Here is a 27,862-nt window from a genome sequence, read left to right on the forward strand (position 1 = left end):
GTGACAGAAGAGGAAAAGGAATTCTATCACCTAACAATTTAGCATAAGCATAAATTTCCTCTCCCCTACATCTAAATCCTGGTTTCATGAGAATCTTCTAAATTAGAAGTCTGAAGCTTTTGAGTATGGGATTTGAATGTGGGATATGTGGCCTTTGGAATCCGTATCAAGTAACCAAGTGATTAAGAACCTCACCTCTGATTCACTGTTACAGTGAAGCACTTTAAAAAAAGGATATTTAAGTTCTACTTGAGGGAGGAGAGAGAGCACTGGAAAGGCTATCCTCTGTCGCATTTTATAAATACATGGAGTCACAGACAAGGAGGTTAAGTCCTGCGGGTCTTTGTCCAACTTTGTTATGAACAACTTCAACAAACCCATTTTACACATTTATTTGTTCAACAAATATTTATTGAGCTCCTACAAAGGAATATAATTGAGAATGTCTCTAACACTTGGACCCTGAAGGAAAAGCACCATGTGAAGAGATGGTTGCATTATCGATATATTACCAAGTCTCTGGTAGGCTGTCAGCCTTACTCTGGGTTCTCAGTTGCTCATACACAAAAGAGGTAAAAGCAGTTATGACTGTCTTTAGTTTGCTGAGTTTAAGCCTTCGGGAGGCACAATGTGGTGAAGGCAAGAGTATGCGGGAGGGGATCCAAAGTATCTAGAGCAAATAAAATGTATCTTGAACTGTAACTTAAAGTAACTTTTATAGTTCTTGATATTTAGTTAAAAATCAGAGTCAATGAAACAAGTTTCTGTCGATTACACTGGTTTTGATTGCACTGATGAAAGAATTCAAAAACTTTATTGACCTATAGAACCTGATTAGAATATGCCAGATGAGAACCAATATTGTACAGAAAGTTGTACAGAATTTTTACATAAAAAACTTTACATATCTGTACCATATACATTTTGTCCATCTGAAAAAATTTTCTACATCCACTGTTTAATACGGAATGCTTGACAATCTTGTCTTTTTTAAGCCATCAGAGCACAATTCACAGTATGAATACATTTCCAATAAATCTAACCATCCTCACTCAAACCATGCCAGATTTGTTACTTTAATATATTCAACATTAAATTCTGTACATAGAGTGAAATCTACATCAATCCCCACCCCCCAAAAATAAAAAAAATTTGTGACAGCAGACACAACCTAGACTTGTTTTTTCAGTGATTCAAGTTCCAGTCCTTGAAGGATCATATTTTTAATGGCTCATGTTTAAAAGCCCTAACACAAGTATGTTACAGGTAGTTATGTCAGTAGTGATATTATTCTACCTCTGTTTTCAATAAGAGTCAGCAATGGTAGCTTCTGGGCTATAATTCCCCTGCCCCCCACCCCAAAATTTTCACTGCACTGGGAGAAAAAAAAAGATCCCACAAAACAAAAAACAAGTATCAACTCAAACTTCTAGTGCATCTGATAAACAAAATATTATGGGTCTTTAGCAAATGAATAAGAAAATAAAGAAATAAAATAAACGAATGCAGGAAGAACTCTATAATGTTAAGATTTTATATTACAGACCTGCATCTCTGTACATTTTTTTTTCACAGAGGATAATTACCAATATCTCAGGTAGCCTAAGTGTGCAAAAATCTTCAGAATAAGAATACCATAGTTGCTAAATATCGTTTACCATGAACAATAATTTTCTTTGCCCCCCAATTATAAACATTTTATCCTTCAAAACACAGCTCTCCTGAGTTGTACTTGTTGCAGAAGTTCAAGCCTTTACATGTATCATTAGCTCTTTGGGTAAATTTTGCTCTTCATACTTGCCATAGATACCTGTGCTATCCTGCTGTCTAGAACAAGGGAGGGGACTGGAGCACATACTGACACTGTGCTGGGGAACAGGCTCCAAAGCTCAACATGAGCCCAGCAAGACAATCAGAGATAATCCATCAGATAACTGAAAAGGATTAGATGCAGCGTTGCTGCAAGTCTGAGTTACAGTTCTGCGTGCCTGTACCATCAAACCACAGAAACGTTCTGCACGTAAAGAAGGCATTTTCCAAACTGGAAACCTTCACTCCAGGGTCCTTGTAAAGAGCTGAAGGATAGAAACTCTTAATAGTAACACTGTTACCATCACTGCTTGCTTGTTCCAAGCTCCTGTTCAGGTGGCTGGGATATCTGAAAAACTACTCCAATACGAAGAAAAAACCTCCGGAGAACAGCTCGAAGTTCAGGAATCAGGTCAAATTGCATAATTTCACACAAGAGAGGGTAGTAGAATGATGCATGAGCTTTGAACTGGGGGGAAAATGATTTTAACATTTAGCATTGCTAAGATTCAAACAGACTGTTATAAATGTGTTTGCAAAACTAAAGATTTTAAGGACTGGTGAAAAATTTTCTGAATGTACAATGACAACAGAGGTTGTTTTTAAAATTTCCAGTGTTTTGTTTCTAGAATTTATTGACTATAAAACTAAGGCTCAATAGATGCTTTTTCTTTTAAAAATCTGTATTTTATAAAATAACTTTTTTCTATAATAAATTTAATGATTTTCCTCAGTAGAGAAAATTAAAAAGTCAAACTATTGATATAGTTTTTTATATAGTTTATGTGTAAGCTGGATGGATCATTTAGGTTTTTCATTAAAGTTTTAAAATATTTTGTCAAAATCTTGCTCCATTTGGTCAGGTAAAACATGTAATGACAAATGCATGTAACCTTGTTCTCTTAAACTGATCTAGTTTCTGTCCTCTACATTCTCCATAAGATTTTCATGGGAATGTATGAAATACTTATTTATTCTAAACCTCAAAATAAGCCAAACCTTTTTTAAAATAAATTTTTTTGGTTTTTTTTGTCCAACAAAATTATAGTCCTGAGAGTGGTACCCAGAGCACTGGGTATCCCAACTTGTCCATAGTTACAGAGCTAGCAGGTATCACAGGCAGGACTTTAGTCAAGGTCTTCCTAATTCCACCCTACTACATCAAACTGCCTTTCTGTTCTCATACTTTGATAAAACACTCTGCCCCTAACTATGCTGTAAGCTCCTTAATACCGCTACTTTGCTGTAACTTTTGTGTACCTTGGAGCAGTTCCAGTCTTTTCACTTGGAGGATTCAGGCTGGTTTTGCATTATAGAGGATTGCCTTAAGCAACTGATGGGTTACACCACTGTTATCCTACTGGCTGTGGTCTACTTTTCTCCAAGGTCACTCTCCCAGTCTCCTGGTCACCTTCTTCCTCTTTACCCCATCCCTCTACTGTGCCCTTTAAGCTGAAGTACTCTTCTCAGACCCTCGACTCGAGAACTTCCAGGTGAGAAGCCACATTTCACCTGTAGTTAATGACATTTATTTGGATTTTACCGCTTGGATTTAAATGGAGAATCACTGAATGCCTGTCACTTTCAAACAAAACCTATTTACTTCCCTGCTACAGCTTACAAATGATTTTCTCTTTTTGGTATAAAACTCAAGGTAAACACCATGAAATGTGATTATACATTAGTCTTTTAATTCTAGATGTGATAGTTGACCAGTCCCTCCAAAGTCACTGTTACAACTTCCACAAGGAATTTTAGTACCCAGTGGGTGACTTTTGTTCTTCTCTATCCCACATTCAAGCTCAGCCCTCAGGGCTTCAAAGTCCAGTAAGTATCTCCCCTCCAATCCCTACAAAATTCCTTAATTTCAATTACCTCCATTCTTCATCTCCCTTGGGCTCCATCACGATAGAGCCACACTTTAGACCTTCCCACCACATGGAACAACCACCTCCAAGAGGCTAACGTTTCTTCTATTCTGGTCTCAGACCACAACCATCCATCCTTCCTACCCACTTTCTCACCAATCCAGCCTTGTCTTCATTTTAACCTCCAGTCCCCCAGACTGTTCCTGTTCTTTCTTACTTAAGTTCTATGACTCCATGGTTTGTCACTTGTAAAATTCACTAGATATTGATTGCTCCCTAGAATTTCTAGCCTGCTCTCTCCTCTGACCTCTTGTGAATGGGGTAAAATGACTCAAGATGTTATTTGGGGGGAGAAGTAAGAAAATACGTTAATGAGTTTATGGTGGTTTTTTTTTTTTTGGCTATAAGTTATGATAGTTATGTTTTCAGGATATCCCCTTAGGAAGAGGGAACCTGCTGGGAGAGGCAACTCATATGTAAAAGTGACTGGGTCCCTAGCTCCTCACTTCTCTATACTGTTCTTTCTGCAATGTTGGCTCAGCCAGTAGTTGTACCTATCTGGAAGCCCAAGTTCTGAATGGGAAGCTAATTTAGTCTGGCAGAAGCCAATGTGAAGTAGAGACACGTTCAGGTCATATGGCTTAGAGAACAGAGGGTGGGCAGAAGGGCTGAACTGGCTAATATATATATATATATGTATGTATGTATGTATCTATCTATCTATATATATGTATATGGCCTACAAAAATATAAAAGGGCCAGTCGTAACAAGACATGAAGAGAGTAGCCTCTACTGGGGCTAATATCACTCCAAAAGAGGTGAAAGATGGAAAAGCTCTTGAAACTCTAGTCAGATAGCTTTGAGTTCAAGAAAAGGCACCTACTATGTTCCAGGCCTTGTGCTTAAGCACTTTTTATAAATATAGACAAATCATCTCCCACACACAGGTCATGATGTAAGGGGGGATAATATTTAATATCATTTTTGGACTTTAATAAGGGCCAGAGCTTGAATTAAGAAGAGCCTGGACCTAACAGTCTCTGTTCTCTGAAGTAAACTCAGAGAATACCCTCTTCCTATGCCAACAAGGCCAAATGGGGTTGACTTAGTATTCCTTATGAGACCCTTAACCTGAGACACTATCTTCAATAGTGGGATTTTTTAAAATTATCTTGTGGACATGTACTATGTTATGACATACTAATGATAGAGAAAATACAGATGTTGTGAGTTGTAATTTCAATTCATATTTTGTCAGCTCTCTTATCTTACTGTATTTAGAACCCATCCAATTAAGAAATTCCTTTCTTGTTGTATCACTCATGGAGACTATAAATCTGAAGAACACAGACAACTTGGGATTGTCCTAAAACAGGTTTAAGCCTAGTCATTCTTGTATTAGTCAGAAGTTTTTCTGGCTCCATGATCATGTAACCGCTAGCTTTGAGAGAATAAACAATATGCATTTATTAGCCTGTTTGCCTTTTCTAACCAAACTTTCAGGTCAATGGGTGAAAAGACATCAAAAGTTTAGATAAGCCATATACCCAAATATATATAACATATAGTTAAATGTGATGTAGGTTAAAAACAAAAGGTAAATTCCATGACAGGGAAGGGCCCCTAAAAAAAAAAAAAAGAAAAGCCTTTCTGCACCATGTATTTTAAAAGGATCAGTAGGAATTTACTAGGTGAAGGGGAAGAGAGGGGAAGTTTGTTTAATGCATAAGAAGCAACATTAAAGTAAAAGACAGGAAAGCATACTGCAAGCTCCTGAGACAGGAGTTCAGTTTGGCAGGATGGGTATGTCGAATGAGATAAATCTAGACATGCTGAGGGATGCCATATTGTGAAGGGTCAGGCAAAGGAATCTCAAAACCTTACTTGGTAAGCACTGAGGAGACAGGGTTTTTTGAGCAGAAGCCTGACATGATCCAATCAGTGCAGAACAAAGGTTAGTCTGGCAGTAGGATAAAGGAAGGACTGGTGATAGGAGAAAGTGGAGATGGAAAGACTTGTTAGTTGGCTCCTATGACAGACCAAAGGGCGGTATTAGGAGGGTGATAATGGGAAAGAAGATAGGAGATACCCTGGAAGTGGAATCATCAGGACCTGGTTACCAACTAGATAGGAGGAATGAGGGGGAGAGAAGTGTCATATATAATAATAGTGGAGTGAAGGTGACAGTGACAAAATATGATCAGGATAGAGAACAAGTCCATATTCCCATAGATACTCATATTCCTGACCTACTGAGGGTCAAATGACAGAAAGCTGTGAAGGATGGTTTTAGCACTTGGGGTAAGCTGAAATATCAAGATTCAAATTGTTGCTGAGAATTCTATGGCAACAAGGAGCTCAAGAGATAGAGCTGGAACATCAGGAGCAAACTGCTGGGATCTTTGTTGGCTGTGAACTATTACCACTGTCATTCTTTTACTGTCTCCCACGTCTTTATGCTGCCTCCACAGTAGTACTCTTCAGTTACTTTTCAGTTGTGTTTTGTTGGGACCCTATTTGGAATTTTCTAGGCAATGATACTGGAGCGGTTTGCTATTTCCTTCTCATTTTACTGATGAGGAAACTGTGGCAAACAGGGTTAAGTGACTTGCTCAGGATCACAGAGCTAGCTCGTGTCTGAGACCAGATATGAACTCGGGAAAATGAGTCTTCCTGACTCCAGGCCTAGCACTCTCTCCACTGCACCATGTAGATGCCCACAGTAAATCCCCTTTAAATAGCAAATGAGGTTGTTGTGCTATCAGAATAGAAAAGGAGGATAAAGAAAGCACCGTGGTCTTATCTTTGCAGCTAAAGCACAGTTTGGGGATCCAGGTAAGCAAGGATGGGTAGCGGCCGTGTGAAACCTGAAAGGAGTACCAGACCTGGGTCTTAACAATAACATTGGTAAAGTTAGGGAAAAAACCAACATGGTGAATACTCCAACAGGACTTCAGACTCCTTGAGGGATCTTGGGGGATGGCAATGGGATCTGAAATGTTTTATTAGGCAGCAGGGTGGCACAGTCGATAGAGCTCTAGGCCTAGAGTTCAAATCCAGCTTGAATATGATTCCAGGCAAGTCAGTGGACCTCTGCCTCAGTGTTTTTTTTAAATTGTCCGATGAGGATAATAATAGCACCCACCTCCCAGGGTTGTGAGAATCTAATCAGATAATTGTAGAAGTGCCTCTACTATCTCATTTCTCAAACAAACATCTCCTTTCAGAAGTTCCATTGGTGCCTCAGGCCCAACATGTCCAACATAACTCTTTTCTGTTGCCACAATCTTTCTGATTTTTCTTCTCTACAGCACCATCATCTTTCCAGTCACCCACGTTTCTAACCTAGGACTTATCAATGAACCTTCCTTCGTGTTCTACCCACACATCCAAACCAGTCACAGTCTTCCTGATTGTACACCCCTCAATAACTCTCACATCCATACCCTCTTGGTCATTTCCACTGGTATCATTGTAGTTTAAGGGCTCTTTCCCTCGTTTCGACAATGCCCCGTCTCTCAACAGGTTCCCTAACTCAAGTTGTTTCCCCCTCCAATGCACCTTACCTAACAACACAGACATGGATTCTACCAGTCAAAAACCTTTGAACACTTGCCTACTAAGTATATATAGTCATTAATCTACCAAAGCCCTTCATAATCTGGATCCAACCTGTCTTCCTAGCTTTCCCCCACACTATTCCCTCTCAGGTACGCTACACTCAAGTCAACCCGGCTTGAAAACATCCCATGCTTTTCTTCTGCAGATCTTGCTCCCACTATTCATTAAGCATGGAATGCTCTCCCCTCCCCACTTCTACCCAGTGACTTCCTACCTGTAAGTCAGGCTGAACACTATCTTCTTCAGGAAGCCATTCACGATTACACAGCTACAAGGAATTTTGCTCTCCATATTATAGTACCTGATAATTCATTTTAGACCCCTGGAATATTTTATCACAGTGCCTGGCACATATTAAGTTTGTAAAAAATGCTTGTTTACTACTTTTAATTTGTATTATTTTTATACTTATATGTTCCTTATATGAATGAACTATTTGCTATTTTATAACTCCTCCAGATACATGTAGCTCAATGCCCTCCACAAAGTAGGTGCTTGAAAATGCTGAATGACACAGTTAAGTGACAAAAGAGCACGAAGCAGGTTAGAGAAGCTGTGAAGAATGAGAAAGGAAGGAAGGTGCTGCTTGGAACCCTCAATACTGTTCAAATGTCATTCCTGAGGCCCTCTGTAGAGGTGGAATGGTTTGCAATGAACAGTATTTATGAAGAATGACATTTCTTCCTTAAATTCACAATATTATCAATTTTCATAATCCAACCCAGAAGTCAATACTGTTTTTAAGGATGGAACACAAGAAACATCTCTAAATCTAATACTTACCCTATTGTCACTTATCTTTAGAACCTTGGTGAGGAACAAAAGCAGTAAATTAGTCCAGGCTTCCCGGTGACTTTCTGACGTAAGAGTTAAGAAATAACTTAGTGCTTCGCTGCAGACACTACAAAAAAGAGAAGGTACAACTTATGTAAAGAACATATATACACAAACACAAATACACACACACAGCACCCTGGTACACTGTAAGCTTAATAAATGCTTGTGATGGAATTGAATATGAAACAAAGAGAAGGGGAAGGAGAAGAAAGGAGGAAGGGACATGAAAACAAGGATGGAGATCAAGAGAGGGGAGAAGGCAGAAGAAAGAAGGGGGAAAGAAAATTCAATGTAAGCCTCACAGGTAGTGCCTGTCACACACAATGTGCTCAATAAATGCTTATTGTCTGACTTGAGTTCAAACTTTGCCTCTGACACGTAACTAGCTTCATGGGCCTAGACACGTCATTTATCATTTCAAAGCCCAAGTCAACCCTCTCTAAGATTATAAAGGAGAGGATGCTGATCTGCTCTGCAGAATAAGGTCCTGACAGAGAACTACTGACACTAATGAAACTGTGGTTTAAAAAAAAATAGGATATTGAAATCGAAGGTAAGGAGAGAAGTTTAAATCAATCAATTTTAAACAAGGAGAGCAGTTTGGCTCACCAATTTATAGACGGAACATTTCCATGGAATACTAAAGGTCTGACAATCAACAAGCATTTATTAAACATCTACGACATGACAAGCAGAGTGGGTGGCTCTAGATAGTATTGATAAACTCAATGCAGTCATTTTTTGGACAGAGGAGGCCCACAAAGGTGACAGAATTGCTCATCCTGGGCTTTGGAATCAACCTTTAAAAGCTCTAACAGATAGAGGTGAGGAGGAGATGGGCATTGCAACTGTGAGCAAAGGGGGACCCCCAATGCAATGGGAGGGGACCAGTGTGACATGGGAGAAACAGCAAGGTGGCCACTTAGGACCAAAAAGAACATGAACAGGATATTTTGTCAGGAGCCTGGAAAGGTAAATTGGTACCACATTTGGAAGAGATTTAATGCTACATAAGAGAATCTGTATTTAATTCTAGAGGTAATAAAATATAGAGTAAGTGGTGTTTACTGAGCAAGGGAGCAATGTTTTCTGACTAGATACTTATGTCCATACCATTTATTTATTCTTTGCATATCTATATAGTTTTAATTGTGTTTAATTATTTTTTGCATTATACCCCTTTAGCTATGCAAGAAGGTTTCTTCTACCTCCAAAATCCTGAGTCCAGAATTAAGTGCCCCTCTGGGCCCAAACAGGCCCATATATTACCCAGGACTACAGACACTGGACTTTTAGTACCCCTTTCCATGAACCTTGAACAGGAATAGGATTATAATAGCATTATAATCCTATTCCTTGCCCCCATTTAATCAACGAAAAGAGGGAAAGATCCTGCCACACCAGAGACAGGGCCTTTCCTACACACAAGGAGAAAGCTGAGAGGCTACTTTGGAACTGCTATACCTCTTGCTAATCAGATTTATGCTTGATGAAGATTCGGAGCGTCCTACCTCCCTTTTATATGCCTTCAATCTTCTGAGCTCTCAGTCAGCTGTAAAGAATATCCTTCAATAAATCTTATTGCATAGCTAAATTTTGAGCATGGCTGTCTCTCCTCTTTCCTGTCCTGGACACTGATTTGTCATAAGGTCATTCATTCTGAGAGATATTTGTTGTCACATGTAGGAGTTAAAACAGGTAAGAGAACCTGATCAATTCTTTTTAATTCAAGGAAAAACCTACAGAAACCTAGAAATAGCACTGATTCTCCTTGAAATGCTCACTATACTGGGTCAATCCTAAACTTAAAAATTTTTCAATTCAAGATGAAAAACAGTAAAAAGTTCTTGTAACTCATTAAGCAACTTCTGAGTGAACTCCATGGAGGTTTCTTACTTTAAAATCTGCTATTCCCTTTGGCTTATTTAAAAAACAGGGACATTTTCTCTACAATACTAAAAAAAAAAAAAATGCAACAAGGACACTGTTTTAAGATAAAAATTTTCACATTTGGCCTGAATTTAAAATTTCTGAGTAAAGAATTTTAAAAATTATTATAAAATGTAATCACTGCATATTTTATTGTGACTTTTATGTCTGCTGTATTCCTAAAGAAATTAGAAGAATCATAATTACTATCATTGTCTTACTTTAAAAGTCTCTGCTGGACTTCTTCCCATGCGCTGGTTCTGCTCTCATCCATGTACATTCGGAATAGAATTCGTAATCCACATGCCAGACTACTAGTCTCTTGTTTGAGAAGATTAGGCTTAGATTTCCCTTTGAAACCTGCAGGAAAAGAAAGATTGCCGAGTGTAATCCGACTTTAACAGAAAGATTTTTCATTCACTAGTTTCTATAGGTCCATTTCAAGGCACAGAGTAATTTTAGGCCCAGCAAATTTTGAGACTGGAGGAGAATAGACAGGCGTAAATGGCTTTCAGCTGTATTAAAAACTGACCAACTGACTCTCCCCCTACTACAGTGAGAGCAATGGAAAGCTAAGGGAGGGAGCTGTGTCCTGCAGCAGGCACTGATGAAAAGGCCCTTCAATCTCAGTACATCTTGCATCCTTCACTTTATTCTGTGCTGCCTGGGGAAATTCTACCACAGAATTTCATGCCACTTTTAAAAGACAAATGGCTCAAGGATGGTTAAGGGTCATAGTTCATTCTCACTCCTGTATGAATTTACCATTCCAAGATGGAAAGCACCTCTTGAGATAGGTTGTCATTAACAAATGTTTGTTGAATTAAGATAAACATCAGTTAGGAAGCAGAACTGGGGGGTGGAGGGGAGAGGGAGAAAGGCAGAAAAATAAGGCATCAAAGATACTATTTCAAAGTTTCATAGTTTGAATATTATAGATATTCCTTTTATTGGCTCCTACTCATGACAAGCATTACTCAGTACTAGCCACTACAAACTACACTAGCCACTGGGGATACAAAGAAAAATGAGAAATAATCCCTGCCCACAATGAGCTTATGTTCTAAAAGAGGGGGAAGAGAAGACACCATATACACATATATGTATATACTGAACACCTACAGAGCAGATATAAGCTAACACTGGCAGAGGGAATCCACTACCAGTTTGGGAGGACAAAGAAGGCCATTCTGCAGATGGCGGCATTTCAGCCAAATCTGGAAGAGAATGAGGGACTCCAAGAGGTAGAGGGCAGTAGGGGAAAAACATCAGCTACTGGAGGACAGTCAGTACAAAAGCACAGACATGGAGGAGAGAGGGCTCTGTCTGAGAACTGATGTATCATTTGACAGACAAATCCTTTGAGAGTTTCAGTTCTGGCTGAAAAGTCCAATCTGGGATTAGCTTCTCTGAATTTCATTCAGCTGGTCCTTTGGGAAAAGAGATAGAATCTGTTTGTCACCAGGACCTACCTGTTTGCCTTTTGTAAACAGAAGCATCTACATTCTAATTAGAGAAGAAACGAGTATTCCTTTAGAAAACTACTGTCTTCAGATGGTCATTAAGAGAAGCTGGTCATCACACAATGCTGTCGATACTGTGTACAATGTTCTCCTGGTTCCGTTCGCTTCACTCAGAATCAGTTCATGCAAGTTTTTCTGAAATCCACTTGCTCATCATTTCTTATGGAACAATACTATTCCATTACATTAATATACCATAACTTGTTCAGCCACTCCCCAATTGATGGGCATTCCCACAATTTCCAATTCTTTGCTACCACAAGAAGAGTTGCTATAAGTATTTTTGTACATGTGGGTCTTTCCCCCTTTTTTGTGATCTCTTTGGGATATGGACCTATAGTGATATTGCTGGATCAGAGTAAGTGCAATTTTATAGCCCCTTTGGGCATAGTTCCAAGTTGTTCTCCAGAATGGTTGGATCAGTTCACAACTCCACCAACAATGTATTAGACTTCTAATTTTCCCACATCTTCTCCAACATTTTTCATTTTCCTCTTTTGTCATCAGTTTACCAATCTGATAGGTATGATGTGGTACCTCAGAGTATGTTTAATTTGCATTTCTCAAATCAATAGTGATTTAGAGCATTTTTTTATATGATTATATGACATGACTTGCACTTGACTTTTGTTTTTTGAGTGAGGGAGGGCTGTGCAGGTCACCAGCCTCACTTCTCCTCCAGTCACCTGAATTCAGTGACCAGATATTCATCAGGATGACTGGAGATGACCCAGGATGAGGCAATTGGGGTTAAGTGACTTGCCCAAGGTCACACAGCTAGTGAGTGTCAAGTGTCTGAGGTGAGATTTGAACTCAGGTCCTCCTGACTCTTGCACTGGTGCTCTATCCATTGCACCACCTAGCTGCCCCCATGATTATTAGACAGCTTTAATTTCTTCACATGAAAACTGCCTGTTCATATCCTTTGATCATTTATCAATTGGGGAATGGTTTGTATTCTTATAAATTTGATTCAGTTCTCTATATATTTTAGAAATGAGGCCTTAACACAGACACAAGTGGTAAAAATTGTTTTCCAGCTTTCTGCTAATCTCGGTTGCATTGGCTGTGTTTTTAATTTAATGCTATCAATTTAATGTAATCAAAATCATCACTTTTGAATTTCATTAGATTCTCTATCTCTTGTTTGGTCATAAAATCTTCCCTTCTCCACAGATCTGACAGGTAAACTATTACTTGCTCTCCTAATTTGCTTATATATAGTTTCACCCTTTATGTATAAACTGTGGACCCATTTTGACCTTAGAATGTTAAGTACTTTATTATGATATATCCCTCACAAATGCTCAAATGTATTTCTCATTCTAGTTTTTTCTCTTGACTCTTATATTTGCATCACAAAGCTGCTCAGATCTGGTTCTTTCTTCAGGAACGTTTGAAGGTTTTCTATTTCATTAAAGGTTTTTTTTTGTATGTATGTATGTACATGTATGCATGCATATATATACATATGCACATATATGCATATATACGTATACATATATAGGTATACACACACATACTCATATATAAAAACAATAATGCAAGCTACAGTAGTAGCTGCTAAGTTTTGTATGATCCTAACAGTGGTTCCTTCTTACCTGAACTCTTGGGTTTTGGCGACCTGAATACGATACCCAACAAGTCACCATTCAGCCTTACCTTCAATTTAGCAGGAACCAATACCATGACCTAAGTGAAGCCGCTCCATTTCTGGATAGCTCTTGTTAAGAAGTAAAGGTTAAGAAATCTGTCCTCACGCTAATTTCTATATCTACCTCTTTGCAACATCGTACCCACAGTTCCTGGTTTTGTTCTCTGTGACCAATAGGAACAAGTCTCATTCCCCTCCCTTCTGCATCTAACTGATAATGGCTACTACAGATGCCTGAATGTGCTCTTTTCCAGGCAAAACATTACCACTTCCTACCCTGATCTACACAGAGAATGAACTTAAGGCCTTCCACATTCCTGGCTGTCCTGCTCTCTAAATTAGCCATAGGCCTCTTAAACTGTGATACCCAAACTGAATACGATACTCTAATAAAAACCACAGGAAGATACAATGATGTTACCTCCATATTCAATGCAGCCATGCCTCCCTTATCACAGCCCAAGACTGAGTTCATGTTTTTGGTTGTCACCTCATACTGCTGACATTGGGTTTACAAGTCTACTAAAATCTACACATCTTTTTCAAAATAATTTTCTAAACATGTCAGCATCATGCTTGTGAAACCCTTTTTTAAAGTCAATACATTTATCATATTAAATTTCATTTAATTAGATTCAACCCAAAGTTTTAGCATATGAAAATATTTTTGGATCACTTTATTAAGTGTGAAAGTTAATATCTCCTATTATGGCTATGTTTACTCTATCAGACCATTTCTGCTTTGGGATTAGAATACAATCATAAAAAAGCAATAAAAATAGCTTTACTGAAAAAAAACTAAAAAGAACATAATTCCTCATTGCATTAAAATAACATGCTACTTAACTCTTCTTTCTCCTCTACTTCTGCATTCAACTTGGAAATCACCAACAGTATGTGGCAATTCTACTAACTCCAAAGCCCTGACTCCAGATATAGGCCGAGCTTTTTATGGCACATGGGTTCTTAATTTGGTGTCTACAGATCAGTATGGGGTATGTGGATTAGGAAGTCAGTAAAATTGAATGGGACAAAAATACAAGGTTATTCCAATATAACTGGCTTCCTCTGTAATACAATATATCCTAGACTGCCAAAGAGATCCATGTCACAAAAAAGTTTAGAACTTCTGCCAGAGCCCTAAGCCCTCCAAGTCTAGTAAAGACAGCCTTAAGGACGGCCTCCTTGCTTCCTAAGTAAAAACATGGCTTATATAGAATAAATATTATTCCTTTGTGGGCAAGATTCCAATAATCCCCCAGGACATGTTCCACCAATAAAATGACCTTAATCCAACTGGCTTCAGGCAAGTTAGTATAGGTAACCAAGTTAGTACAGGTAAACACTGGAGGACCACAATATAATTATGTCTGTTCCACAGCAGCCAACTTGGTTTCATCTTAAATCTTTTCTTTTTTCACTCCTTCCATCTTTTGGCTTTCACCAAGACCTGCCTTCTTCCTGATGACACAGACTCCTTGACTATCCTTGCTGGTTACAGTTTTCACTTGTTCACCCCAACTCATGGGTGCTGGGAGTTAGAATATTCCTTGTTCCCCATGGCCACTTTCAGGTTCTTTCTCTAGCACCATTATTCAATAACCTCTCCTTCCTTGAGGTTCACGTAATTCTTATCTGCTATATGATAAAAATCCTTGTAGCAACTCTCTATAGACATCTCTCCTCTTCCTTTCCCAATGAATTCAGCTCCTCACAATCTTTCCCTGTTCCCCAAATCTTTCCTTCATCTTAGAGGACTGTAACATTGATACTTCCTCCAACACTTAAGATTGCAAGTCATCAACTAACCCATTTCCCCTAAGTTAGAAACCTTCACCTCACATTAGGCACACAAAAAGATGGCATAGCCTGTGATCTTGTTACCACCTCTAACTACACCACCATCACATTTGTGAACTCTGAAATTCCCTTACTTGATCACAATTTATTGGATTTCCATTATCAAACCTTGCTATTCATGCACATGACGACCTTCAATCCCTCAACCCCTTAGTCCTTCCCAGATTATCACCTCTACACAGGCCATACTTTCCTCCTTTCCTCAACCTAATCCCTTGGTGAACCAGTTCAACTATATACTAAAGTTCCTTCCCCCACTCATCATGCTGTGCCCTGCCAAGTTTTGGCCACTCACAGTATTTTCTCCCTTAGATCCTACACATTTGCTGCTCAACAAAGGTGGAGACAATTATCCTGAGCAGGTAAACTACAAATTTATGTTAAACAACCTAATTGGATCCTCACTGTTGGTAGACAATCCTTTTACACCTCCCATTCCCACTCACTCTCCCATTCACACAGTGGCTCTTTCAAACTTTTTCATCATGAAGGCAGAAACAAGCAAAGGATTATGATATCTCTTAAGGACAATGGCACGCTCTATTAAAAAAAATATATGAGGTAGGAGGCATGAACAAAATTCCTTGATTAGCCTTGACCTCAAAGAAGGAGGGAGGATTAACTGTTCAGTTCTGTTCCTTCCCGACTGATGTCATTCGGCAAAACCCAAAGCTGTTACCAAGGAAACAGGACAAGTACAGACCTTTACTCTTCAGGGTTTCCTCTGATTAATAACTCTCAAGGTCTAATTTTGTATTTTTTCAAAACAGGCAGAACTATCAGTGAATCAAGGAAAAGAGAATTCCTTTAGAGTGAATTCCATATAGCTGGGAACTCACTGGGATAATGGAAGAGGTAAAGCATTAAGGCTATACATGATGGACACTAACATTCAAACAAAGTCTTCAAAAAACAATTTCCATTTAACAATGGAACTAGTCCTGGGCCCTATCCATCTTGTTAGAGGAAACATCTTGCCTCATAAGAAGCAACTCTGAACCATGTGTCCTTGTGTTCACTAACAACAGGGGCCCAGTGACAGGCAAGGAACTTCTTTTCTTTTTTTTTTTTTGGTAATACTTGAGTTCCAAGATGTTTACCTTCATCCCTCCCAAACCTGCACAGGCGGCAAGCAACTTTTTTTTTCAAAGTGGTTTGAATAGCTACTTTGTTTACTGCTCCAGAAACCTAATGGTCATTTAATCTGGTCACTGCTTGGTGCCTGCCAAAGACTCCACTCAACCTTGTCCTTATGGACATAAGACATTCAAAAACACAGACCCTATAGGAACATAAGAATTCACTGAGAAAAACTTCTGGACTAGCTATTTTAGGTTTTACAGAGTGACAGTCTGTTTTAGGTCCTACTCTAAAAAGATTAATGAATGATTCAGTAAATGGGGGCCTTTAACATCAAGGTGGAGAATATGGATTCTCTAAAACCAGAAAAATTCAAAATGCACACTATGTACACCATGGGGTAAGCAAATGTCATTATCCTATTATGAACTTCATCTAGAACCATCGAGTTGTCTCCATCCTGTATACTTCTCCAAGTTTAACTGAGCAGACTGGACCCTAGGGTTATCCTTGCAGTTCCCTGCCTCTCATATAAGCATTTAAGGTTACACCAGATCTAGGGCCTCTTCCACCACATTGGTAGTCAATATTACATTATCAAAATAGTGATGGACACTAATGCCCTTAGGAAATGTGGCTTTTTGGTTTTTGCCCATCACACTGTGGCAACCTGAAGGAGAATTCCCAGGTAAAAGCAAATGGCTCCTGACTAGTCTCAGCCACTGGAATAGAGAAAAAAGGACATAAGTGGGACAGATACCCTATGGCACTAGAATTAAATGGTTCCTGTTGAAGGTGAGATTTTAGCTGGGACTTGAAGCCAGGGAAACCATGAGGCAAACAGTAAGAGGGAGAACATTTCAGACATGGAATATACAGCTGGACCATCAGGACATATATCTTGGAAAGAAATATCTGTAGAGAAGACAATGAACTAACCCAAAAATGAAGAGTAAGAAAGCATGTTGGACCTTGCCTTTGGAAAATTATGCAGTGCTTCTGATGTGAATATTCATGCCTGAAATAAAGGGGATTCTCAATAATTGGTGAAGAGCTGGAAGAACTATGCCATATGAACGTAATTATTGTATAGCAATATGAGGAATTCAAAGAAATATGGGAATACATGCAGAATGTAATAAGCAAAACCAATAAAAGTACTGGAGAAGAGATAATGAAATGTTATCTCTTTTGTCACAGTAGAAACATAAGGGAATATAAGATATTTTGTTAAATAGCTGTTTATTTTTTAAACAGGTGAGGGCTCAATCTGCAAGGGAGGAAGGCTTTTTGCTTCTCAAATGGCTGTGACATAAAAATATAAGACATCAATATAGCATTTTAAAAAATAAAATAGGATTTTCCTGTAATGGGGAGTTGTTTTTTTTAAACATGTTCCTATTTTGTCAACATGGGAAAATCTTGTCGTAAAAATATATATTATTGATGTTCTTCCTCTTTATATCAAGTTCATTTTGGGGAGAAGAATCCTTTTCCATACTGAATTTTCCCTCATTGGAAAAAAATAAGCAAAAATACCTGGTACTGTAACTACATTTGATAGTACACATAACATTCTACCACATGGAAGGAAGGCATGTTTCATCATTACTTCTTCAGGACCTTTATTGGTTTTTCAGTTACTCAGAAATGGCTTTGTGATCTTTTCAGTGACACTGTTGCAGGTGATTGTGTATACTGTTCTTTTGGTTCCCCTTATTTCACCCTGAACCAGTTTATACAAACTTTGCCATGTTTCTTGGAATTTCTCACATAACTCCTATCCTATTACACAGTAACATTCTATTGCATTCACATACCATAAATGTATAGGCACTCTCTTCGTTTTTGGCTCTTTGCTACCATAAAGAGTGGTTCTATCAGTAGTCTGTATATGTCACTAATATTCTTCTGAGGGTGCTATGTGGAAAGCCCTTTATAAACTGGTTCGCCCCTACTTTCCCTACTCTTCTTACATTTACACACACACATCTCCCTGACTCCCTGTCCCCATGTACTCTTCAATCCAGCCACAGTAGTTTCTTTGTTGTTCTTTAAATATTCCATCTCCCAGCTCTGGACATTTTCACTGGCTGTCCCCCATGCCTGGAATGCTCTCCTTCCTGAGCTCAATCTCCTGACTTCCCTGTCTTCCTTCAAGTCTGACCCAGTTAAAATCCTAACAGAAGCCTTTTCTGATGCCCCTTAATTACAGAGCTTTCCTTATGATGATGATTTCCAATTTATCCTGTATACAGCTTGCTTGTACATAGCTTTTCCCATTAGATTGTGAGCTCCTTGAGGGTTGGGATCATCATTTGCCTTTCTTTGTACCCCCGGTGCTTAGCAATGTCTGGCACATAGCAGGCAGTTAATAAATGTTTACTGACTAGTTAGCTGGTTGGCTGCTAATCTCTGAAAGACTAAAGACGACAGGAGACCAAAGGGAAAGGGAAAAAGCAGCATGGTGGGCATAATCAGGCTATAGCTTAATTACCAATAAAGAAATACACACAACAAGTGGCATAAAAATATCAAAGAGATGTACAAATGGAAAAGGAGGTAGGCTCACTGCGTGATGAGGGATAACTGATGGACAGTCCATATACTCCTCTGGTATCATGAAGGTAGCCACAGCAAGGACCCCTCCAATGAAAAAGTTATAGGGAGAAAATGAACCAAAGTCACGCAGGACAAGAACGTAAGGACAGACTGTCATCTGTACAGCTAGAAGGGTTATCTGCAGAGATGAAGCCGTAGATTCTTGGGAGTATATGTTAAAAAAATCTATATCCTTCCGATGTAATGCAGAAAATTCGTTTCCTTAAAGTATTAAATAAAAGAGAATTACTGTTGCATTCATATAAATTAAATCCAGGACATGAAAGCCTGCTTCATGACAGGAATTCAATTTTTATGATTTCCCAGGCTGAAGGCTGGCCATTTTCTGGTAGGGTACTTTTATCTCTCCTTGATCAATTTCTGATATATGCCTTCAAGAACTCTCAACACATACAATCATCTCTTTATCCACTGTGGTTCTGCATCAAGTATTTTGGAGAAACTGATTTATGGAGACAGTTGGTTCCTGGCTTGCACAGACAATAAGAACCATGTACGTGGGGGCTGGGCAAGCTATAGAGTGGGTCTGCGTTAGAGTGTAATTATATTTTAAAGACATCATTAAGTGGTCAGTGTCATGTATCATTGTATTTGCTGATGACTTTTACAGTCTGATATTGCAAACAGGCTGTAAAACACGAAAGATTTTACTGTTGTACTCCTTTCTATGGAAGTGTGAATATCCTGTCAATATTTTGGAAATTGAGGTTAAGGGTAGAGATGGCATTAGAGAGGAGAAAATCACTATTAAGTTTGGGAAATAATGGGACTACCACTGTCTTCTTAACTCTTGCTGAGAACATAATGTACACATCTCATTAAAATCTTAACTTCAGGCAGACAGCCTAAACTTTTCCCTTACTTACATAACATTTGTATCAAACAATCTTAGAATTAGAAAGGATTTTAGAAACCATCAAAACCAAACCAACCTTTGAATTATAAATCCTATCTACAACCTACCAGACAATTTATCCAACCTCACCTTGAACGTGTTTGGTGACCAAGAAGTCATTATTTTGTAAGGCAGCCTTTCCCCTCTTCTGACTACTCCATGACAAAGTTCTGCGTTCTTTGAGCTTCCTATAGTTCAAACCCTCTGCAGCTACAACAGAGTAAATCTATTTTTCTAGATGAAAATCCTTCAAATACATAAACACAGCATTCCTATGTTTTCTCTGAGTTAAACATCTCTACTCTGTTCAAATGCTTTACAGATTAAATGGTCTGCATTAATGCAGTCTAAGAGCACATTAACATTTTTGGCAATTAGATCATGGGGCTGGTTTATACGGTCAAATCAATAAAAATCCTGAAATCTCCCCCTCCCCCCCACAGGAATTGCTGCAACGCCACATCTTCTCTCATTCTGGGTTTGTACAAAAGATCTTTTGAACCTGTTCAACTTTACTTCTGTTCCTATTAAATCTGATTTTGTTAGATCCAGCTCACAATTTTAGTCTATCAAGATCTTTATCTAATCAAGCTATCATCATCTCTCTCCTTCCTTTCTCAAACTCCCAGAAAATCTGTCTAGACTGCTTGCTTCCACTTCTCCCTTTATTTGCTCCTTAACCTTTTTGACTAAAATGAAACTTTCATCTCCAATGTTAGCAATGATTTTTGAGTTGCCAAATCTGATGGCATTTACTCAGTTCTCATTCACACTGACCTCACTGCTTCATTCAATGTCACTGCTCACACTCTCCTGGATTTTCTCTTCTGGATGCTCTGTCTTCTCTAAGTTTTGGTGAATATTAATCTTTCCTGATTCTTCTCCTCACAGTCTGAACTGCTTCTCCTTAGTCTCCTTTGTTGGTTCACTATACATAGCAAGGCCTCTAAATGTTGGTGCTCTCCATGGCTCTTTGTTGAGATTTCTTCTCTCTCCCTCTACACACCCTTTGTTCCAGACCATACTGCCAGCCCCCATGGACTTAATTATTATGTCCATGCAAAGGATTCAGACCTACATATCCACTTGCAGTATCTCCCCTGAGCTCCTGTTCTGTTATCACCAGTTGTCTATCACACATTTCAAAGTGGATGAGCCAGAGGCATCTCAAACTCAACATTTCCAAAACAGAACTCATTTTTGACCCCTGGAAACCCACTTTTTTTTATCTCCACAACTTATCACATTAAACCCCCTCTCTCTACTCAATTACCACCTTAGTTTAGGCCCTTATCACCTCTGTTCTGTGCCTTCACTGTTCCACATGGCCTCCCTCCTTACCTGTGCTTCCCTAAATCACTCATTTCCTTTAAGACTTAGCTCACGCACCACCTTCTACATGAAGCCTTTCCTGATTCTCTCAAGTATTTAGTACCTGATTGTGTTACTTTTATGTTTATTTTGTATTGATTCTGTATACACTTGCATGTGAATGTGGCTATATGTAGGTGTGTGTAATGTCTTCTCCAAAAGAACACAAGATCCTTTAGCCTAGTACTGATTCATCCTCTTTGTAGTTGTATCCTCAGTGCCAAATCCAGTGTCTTGCTTATAAAAGATTGCTAAATATTTGATGATTACATCTTGATTCTGTCTAATGCAGTAGCTATGATGACCCAGTTTGGGTCATCTGATAAGCTCTTAAGGAGAGGGGGAAGCTAAACCTGAGAGAAAACAAAATGTGGTATTTTTAAAGAATCTCTAAAGAAGTAATTTCTTATATCACTCAAAAAATATAAGCCTTCATAAAATAAGACTTAGCAAGTGACTTTCTTTGTTTAAAGAAAGGGTGAAATCTCTATTTGGAAAACATTCTTAGAAATAACTGACATCACAGAATGTCACAGGACCATAGGACAAAATAACGAATAATACTGTCTTTAAGGAGCTTGAAGTGGGTATCTCCAAGCCTATTACATAGTCATGTTCCCATAACTGAGTATTTCATGTATGTTGGTTGAGAGTTCAAAGGGACCTCCATATCCAACTCCCTCTCTTTATAGATGGGGAATGCGAAGTACAGACTGGGTAAGTGATTTGTCCACCAAGGGGGTCACACAGTAAATGCCAAATACAGAATTTGAACTTAGGATCTCAGTTTCAGAATCCAGTGCTCAAAGTATGAACAAGTGTTAAGAAGAAAATGAAGCAATTAATTGCTAGTTGAATTCATTAGTATAAAAGTTGCTTTTTCAAGAAGGTTTTTAACAAATGAAGCATAGCAAAGTATATTATATATATAATATATAATAATATAATAAAGTAAAATAAAGTGCTAACAGCAATACAGCACAACAGCACACTTACACACGTTTAAATGCATGTTTATGGGAACAAAAGAAAAAAATTAATTCATTCCTTTTCTAGGCTCCAGCTAATGCTATAGAAACAGACAGTAAGTATTAAAATCAATATGGAAGCAAGTATAAGAAATGACAGTCTTTCAAAATCATTGTAAAAAACTTCAAGAACCTACCTGCTTTCCAGAGAGCAGTCCTCTGTTCATTGTTTGAATTAAATGCCTTGGCAAATCTATGGGATTCTAACAAACAGTCCAGTAACTTAAAAAGCTGTTGCGAAGTTAAAAAACGGTACATTCCTTGGTCTTGAGTATCAACTCTAACATCAAAGTCGACTGCATCTCTCTTTCAAAGACCAAAACAATAACAAAAACACACACAAAAAATTCATCAGTAAATTTCTAACTCAATCTTCACTACACACTGTTTTTAATATCTTCCAATGTATAGAATAATGTTACCAATAATTTCAGTGATTAAAAATGTATACTACTTTTAACGGTTTATAAATTTCACTTTCAAGAAATGAATCTTCTGAAAAATGCCCTGTCATAAGCTTTCTGGCCCTTTGCCCCAAACACACTCAGCATATTGGGACTAGGGTAGAAAAGGTTTACACCGATAGAGAAGTAATTACTTTACATAACTACATGATATGTTTTAATATCCCTAGAACCTATCAAAACTATCTGGGAAATAGGAGTTCTCTTTGTGGTGGCCAAAAACTGGAAATCAAGGGGATGCCCATCAGTTGGGGAATGGCTGAATAAATTATGGTATATGAATGGAATGGAGTACTATTGCGCTATAAGAAATGATGAAAAGGAAGACCTCAGAGAGACCTGGAAAGACTTATATGAACTGATGCTGAGCGAAAGGAGCAGAACCAGGAGAACTTTGTACACAGCAACAACCACAGTGTGTGAAGAATTTTTCTGGTAGACTTAGTACTTCCATTGCAAGGCAAGGATTTAAAAAATTCCCAATGGTCTCTTAAGGCAAAATGCCTTCCACATCCAGAGAAAGAACTATGAAATTTGACTGCAGAATGAAGCAGACCATTTTCTTTTGTATTATGTTTTGTTTTGTTTTATGGTTTCTCCCATTCATTTTAATTCTTCTATGCAACATGACTAAGGTGAAAATGTATTTAATAGGAATGTATGTGTAGAACTTATGTGAAATTGTATGCTGTCTCAGGGAGGGAATGGGGAGGTAGGAGGGAGGGAAGGGAAAAATCTTAGATTTATGGAAATAATTATAGAACACTGTGAACAAATAAAATAATTAAGAAAAAAAAGAAAAAATATCTGGGAAGAATTCAATGGTTCTTTGAGTAATACTTTGAAAATCAATAATTAATTTATACAAAATTAAACATTACAGGAGAAATTTTAGTCTTAAAAACTGAAGTCATATACATCTAAGTGTGTATATATATGTATATACATATATATATTAATCAGTCAACAAGCATTTGTTAAGCACTTATATATTAGGTACTATTAAGTACTGGAGATACAAACAAAAGCAAAGTATAGATCACATACAAATATATATGTACACACAAGATATAAATAGTGTAAAAAGAAGATAATTTCAGAATGAAGGCACCAGCATGGGGTGGTGGTGGTGGGGATGGTAGTGGTGGCGGTGGTGGGGTGTGTCTCCTAGACCTAAAGAATTGGGGCTAAGAAAGGAGAACATCCCAGGCATGGAAGAACATTCAGTGAAAAGGCACCAAGTTAAAATTTGGAATATCCTCTGCAAGAACCAGCAAGTAGGTCAGTGGAGGTGCATCACAGACTCCATGAAGGGGAGTAAGGTGTTAAGATGACTGGAAAGGCAGGAAGATTCAAAGCTATGAATGGTTTTAAATGCAAAACTGAACATTTTATATTTGTCTTGGAGGTATTTAGGTAGCCATCGGAGTATACTGAATTGAGGAGTCAGGGTGACATGCTCAGCTCCATGGCCTAGGAAAATCACTTTGGCAGCTGAGTGAAGGATAGAGTTGAATGTGGAGAAACCTGAGGCAGAAAGACCAACCAGAAGGCTATTGCAGTAGCCCATGCTGAGGGGTGATGAGGACCTGCATCAAGGTAGTGGTTGTGGGAGTGAAGAGCAAGAGACCTACAGGAGAGATATTTGAAGGTAGAAATGACAACTGACAAAAGAATGGATATGTGAGGCAAACACAAGTGAGGAGCTGAGAATGATACTGGATTGTAAGCCCAGGTGACTGGGATAATTCCAGTGGTGCCCTCAACAGTACCAGGGAAGTAGGGGAGAATGCACTGGATTAAAGGTAGCAAATTCAGTTTTGAATGTTTTATTGTATGTCCAGTTCAAGATGTCCAAAACGTGGTTGGTGATGGGGCAGCTCAAAAGATTTGGAAATATCTGTATAGCAATAGTAGTTTGTACAGTTAATCATAATTTCTTAAAATACCTTCAAGACTCAGTTCAAATTCCACCTTTTTGTAGGAGGCCTTTTCCCTCTCCCCTTCTTTCAGAGATTACTTCTCATCTACTCTGTATATATTTTTTTATGACACAATTATTTCGATGCTCTTTCCCCCATTAGAATGTGAGCTCCTTTATGGCTGTGGCTTTTTAGGTTTTTCTTTGCATCCTCAGAACAGTGCTTAACATATAAAAATAAAAGTATGTATGTATGTATGTATGTGTGGGTATATAAGTGCTTAATAAATGTTTGACTGACAAAATGTACATATTAATTTCATGAATCGAGATAATAACTCTTCCAAATATCAGGAAGGAGGTAAAGATGAAAGCTTTCATACTTCTAGTTACCTGTGCTGCTGCAAGATTTTCTGCATCTTCTTTTTTACTAGTTGCTGGGAAAAACACGATGTTGTCTATAGTTTGGATGAGTTCTAGCTGTACAACACACTTAATCAACAGGGCAGCAAACAACTTCTGTTCTGGAAACTCTGTAAGGCAAAACAAACAATTATTTTCAGCTACTTTAAAAAGTCTCCCCTAGTGCAAAAACATAAGACAAACTCTGCTATGACACAGGAAAAATGAAGCCATGGAATACTGACCCTGGTACCAAGAAGGGTCACCACTAAAAGTTGCACTGTGTGTCAACACACAATGGCACTCACTAGTATAGAAAAACTGCATAGTATTTACTAAAGTGGAACTTAAGAGAATGAACAAAGAGACAGACCAAAACCAAAAGTATTATCATTTTGCAAAGTTAGTAATAGGAGACATTCCAACTGAAAATGTATGACATGATCAAATAACTAAAGTGTTTAGAAGAATATTATATGAAGTCATTATTAGTATAAAAAAAAATACAAAATCCTTCCTCTAAAACCTCAGTTATCTCATTATAGGTATGAGGCATTCTTGGACAAGTTATATCAGTGGAGTGCAAACTCTTGCTTGAGGACCAGCCTAAATAAATTCAAAACATTCATCATGAAAAAGTGCCTCCAAGTGATGAATTTTTTTGCACTAAGCAACTTATAAAACTATCTACTAAAATATGTACCATTTATATTGGTGGGGGATTTACTTACATAATAAAATCATAGGTCTTTTGAAGCACTGTACTATAGAATACACTCTCTAATTCCCAGTAACAAAAAATAAAATCATTCTACCAAAAAAAAAAAAGCAATATTGGTATAGAAGAATGCCCCATACCAGAGATTTCTTAAACTTTCTTTTCAGCAAATACATTGCAGGAATACCCACAACTATAACTGAATTTTATGCCAAGAACAACAAAAAACCGTTTAGGGAACAGGGCACTAAACATACCTTCAAATCAGCTTCTATGGGAGGTTTGAGAAATGGGAAGAGGAAGGCATTGTCACCTTGACCAATAAAGCCTTTGCTGGCTGCTACCTATCACTCATAATTAGAGGAGGATAAAAGCACATAAGAGTGGATTCCTTTTCCTTTTCATGGTGGGAGGAGAAACATGCATGTGAACTGCAAATGCCAATGTAGAAAAGAATTCGCTTGGCTTAGATGACCATCTATGCTTGAAGCGCCCACTCTCAACACCTCTGAGTTTGTCAGAAGCTCCTCGTCACTTGCCAACTTTTGCTTTGGACCGAGCCTTTCCCACCATTATGAAATATAAAGAAGAAAGAAGATGCCAAGGTTTCTACAAATCAGAAAAATACAGAGCTTGGAGGGGAAAGATAGGTGGACAGGGATAGGACATCAGACTGTCCTTCTTCCCCAGTGGTCAAGAGCTTAAGCCCAGGATCACACAGGTGTTAAGTGGAAAAGCTAAGATTCAGGCTCTTTAACTTCAGATACACTCCTCTGCCCACAGTGCCATGCTGTCCCTCAAATACAGGTTTTTAAATACATTCATATCAGGTATGATATGGGCCTACTGAATCCTCTTCTGTGTGAATAATTTCCTGAGCTTCTCCTTTCCTAAAGAAACATCAAGAAAGGAAAGATTCTAGAAGAATCATCTGCACAAAAAGTAGAGAAAGGAGGACATAGTAATTAAAATGAGAGGTTACTCAGAGAAAGAAAAAGGTGTTCCAGTTCCCCAAGTTTAAGAAGATAGCTGGGTAATTTAATTGTTACAGGCTTTTAAAAACAGTGAGGGCTAAAGATAAGTTTGAAGGGCCAAAAACAAAACTAAGGAAATAAGTATTCCAATGCTAATTAGCAAATATATCAGCTCAATATTTCCCCTAAGGTTCAGGGTATGGATTTTACCAAGTGAGAATATACTCTGCTCCCAAACCAAGGATTGAAGAGATGTCAGAGATAGTGAAAAATCAAAAGGAACTTTGGAATAAGGGAAAGGGTTATGTGAGAGTGGAAGTCAGGTTGAAGAACACTTAGGGAAACAAAATTTGACTCAGTCAAGGGGGGAGTAGAATAGGGAACAGGACTTGTTTTGGCATGTATAAGCTGAGCTGTGAATCAACACTCAGATTTGGTGATGTGCCATAAAGTTATTAGGGCTTGTTGAACACATCAGAAAACAGGAACCAAAAAGATTATGAAATGTTGGGAAAACTCAGCTGAATATAATGGGGATAAATATAAAGTTTTATACCTGTATTCCAAAAAAAAAAAAAAATCACCTTACCTAGTAGTGCAATTGAAAAAGATTTGAGAGGTGGAGGTGGGATATGAGGTGTTAGTGGATTACAAATTCAATATAAATTAATAATGGGTCATGGCAGCCAAAAAAGTTAATGAAATCTTAGCTTTTATGAAGAAAAATGCAAGATGTTATATTTAGCCTGATGAGACAATACGTGGAATACTGTGTTTAGTTCTGGTTGCTAAATCATAAACAAAGTACTTCACAAAATTTATTTCTTATCTTGCACAATACTCTGTAAGTTATAGTAATTCATAAGATCATAATCTTGGAGAGGGAAGGAACTTTAGGGGCCATCCAGTCCAAACCTGCATTTTAAAGATGAGGAAACTGAGGCTGGTTGTTGTTCTTTGTTCTCAAAGAGGACCAAAATGACGTCACCATGATAAAGTGAAGTTTCAGCGTGTCCAACTGTGGCGGATCATACCAATACAAGCTTGGAATGTTCTACCACAGGTTGGGCACAGACAGTGTGTGAATATTTGTGGTGGATATCTAAATTTGCGCATCCTACGTTTACTTTGTGCCATCTCAATTCTGCTTTGCTCAAAGGGCATAGCACCCTTTCTGATGTGGGTACACCATGCTGAGTGGTCCTATGCCAGTGTCTTCCATGTTGCACAGTCAAATTCAAAGTTCTTGAGAGAGACCTTGAGAGTGTCCTCATATTGCTTCTTC

General features: G+C 38.2%; 1 protein-coding gene across 3 annotated transcripts in view; it reads right to left on the bottom strand.

The window, feature by feature from the left end:
- Window positions 1-780: 780 nt before the first annotated feature.
- The window catches only part of ARFGEF1 (ARF guanine nucleotide exchange factor 1), a 172,462-nt gene continuing 145,380 nt past the window's right edge, over window positions 781-27,862 (bottom strand). For 2 of the 3 annotated variants that reach the window (XR_011966130.1, XM_072604742.1), the window contains exons 35-39: window positions 24,877-25,016; window positions 22,236-22,404; window positions 10,287-10,425; window positions 8,083-8,200; window positions 781-2,278 (exon numbers count right to left, since the gene is read on the bottom strand). Coding sequence is in view for 1 of the 3 variants with exons in the window: in XM_072604742.1 (XP_072460843.1) it covers window positions 2,114-2,278; window positions 8,083-8,200; window positions 10,287-10,425; window positions 22,236-22,404; window positions 24,877-25,016 (731 nt within the window). In the remaining 2 variants the exon portion in view is untranslated. Of the gene's footprint in view, window positions 2,279-8,082; window positions 8,201-10,286; window positions 10,426-22,235; window positions 22,405-24,876; window positions 25,017-27,862 lie in introns of those variants that run through there. The other variant, XR_011966129.1, reaches the window with a different exon arrangement.

The sequence above is a fragment of the Notamacropus eugenii genome, chromosome 4 (genome assembly GCF_028372415.1).
Source record: "Notamacropus eugenii isolate mMacEug1 chromosome 4, mMacEug1.pri_v2, whole genome shotgun sequence".
In the NCBI taxonomy this organism is placed as follows: domain Eukaryota; kingdom Metazoa; phylum Chordata; class Mammalia; order Diprotodontia; family Macropodidae; genus Notamacropus; species Notamacropus eugenii.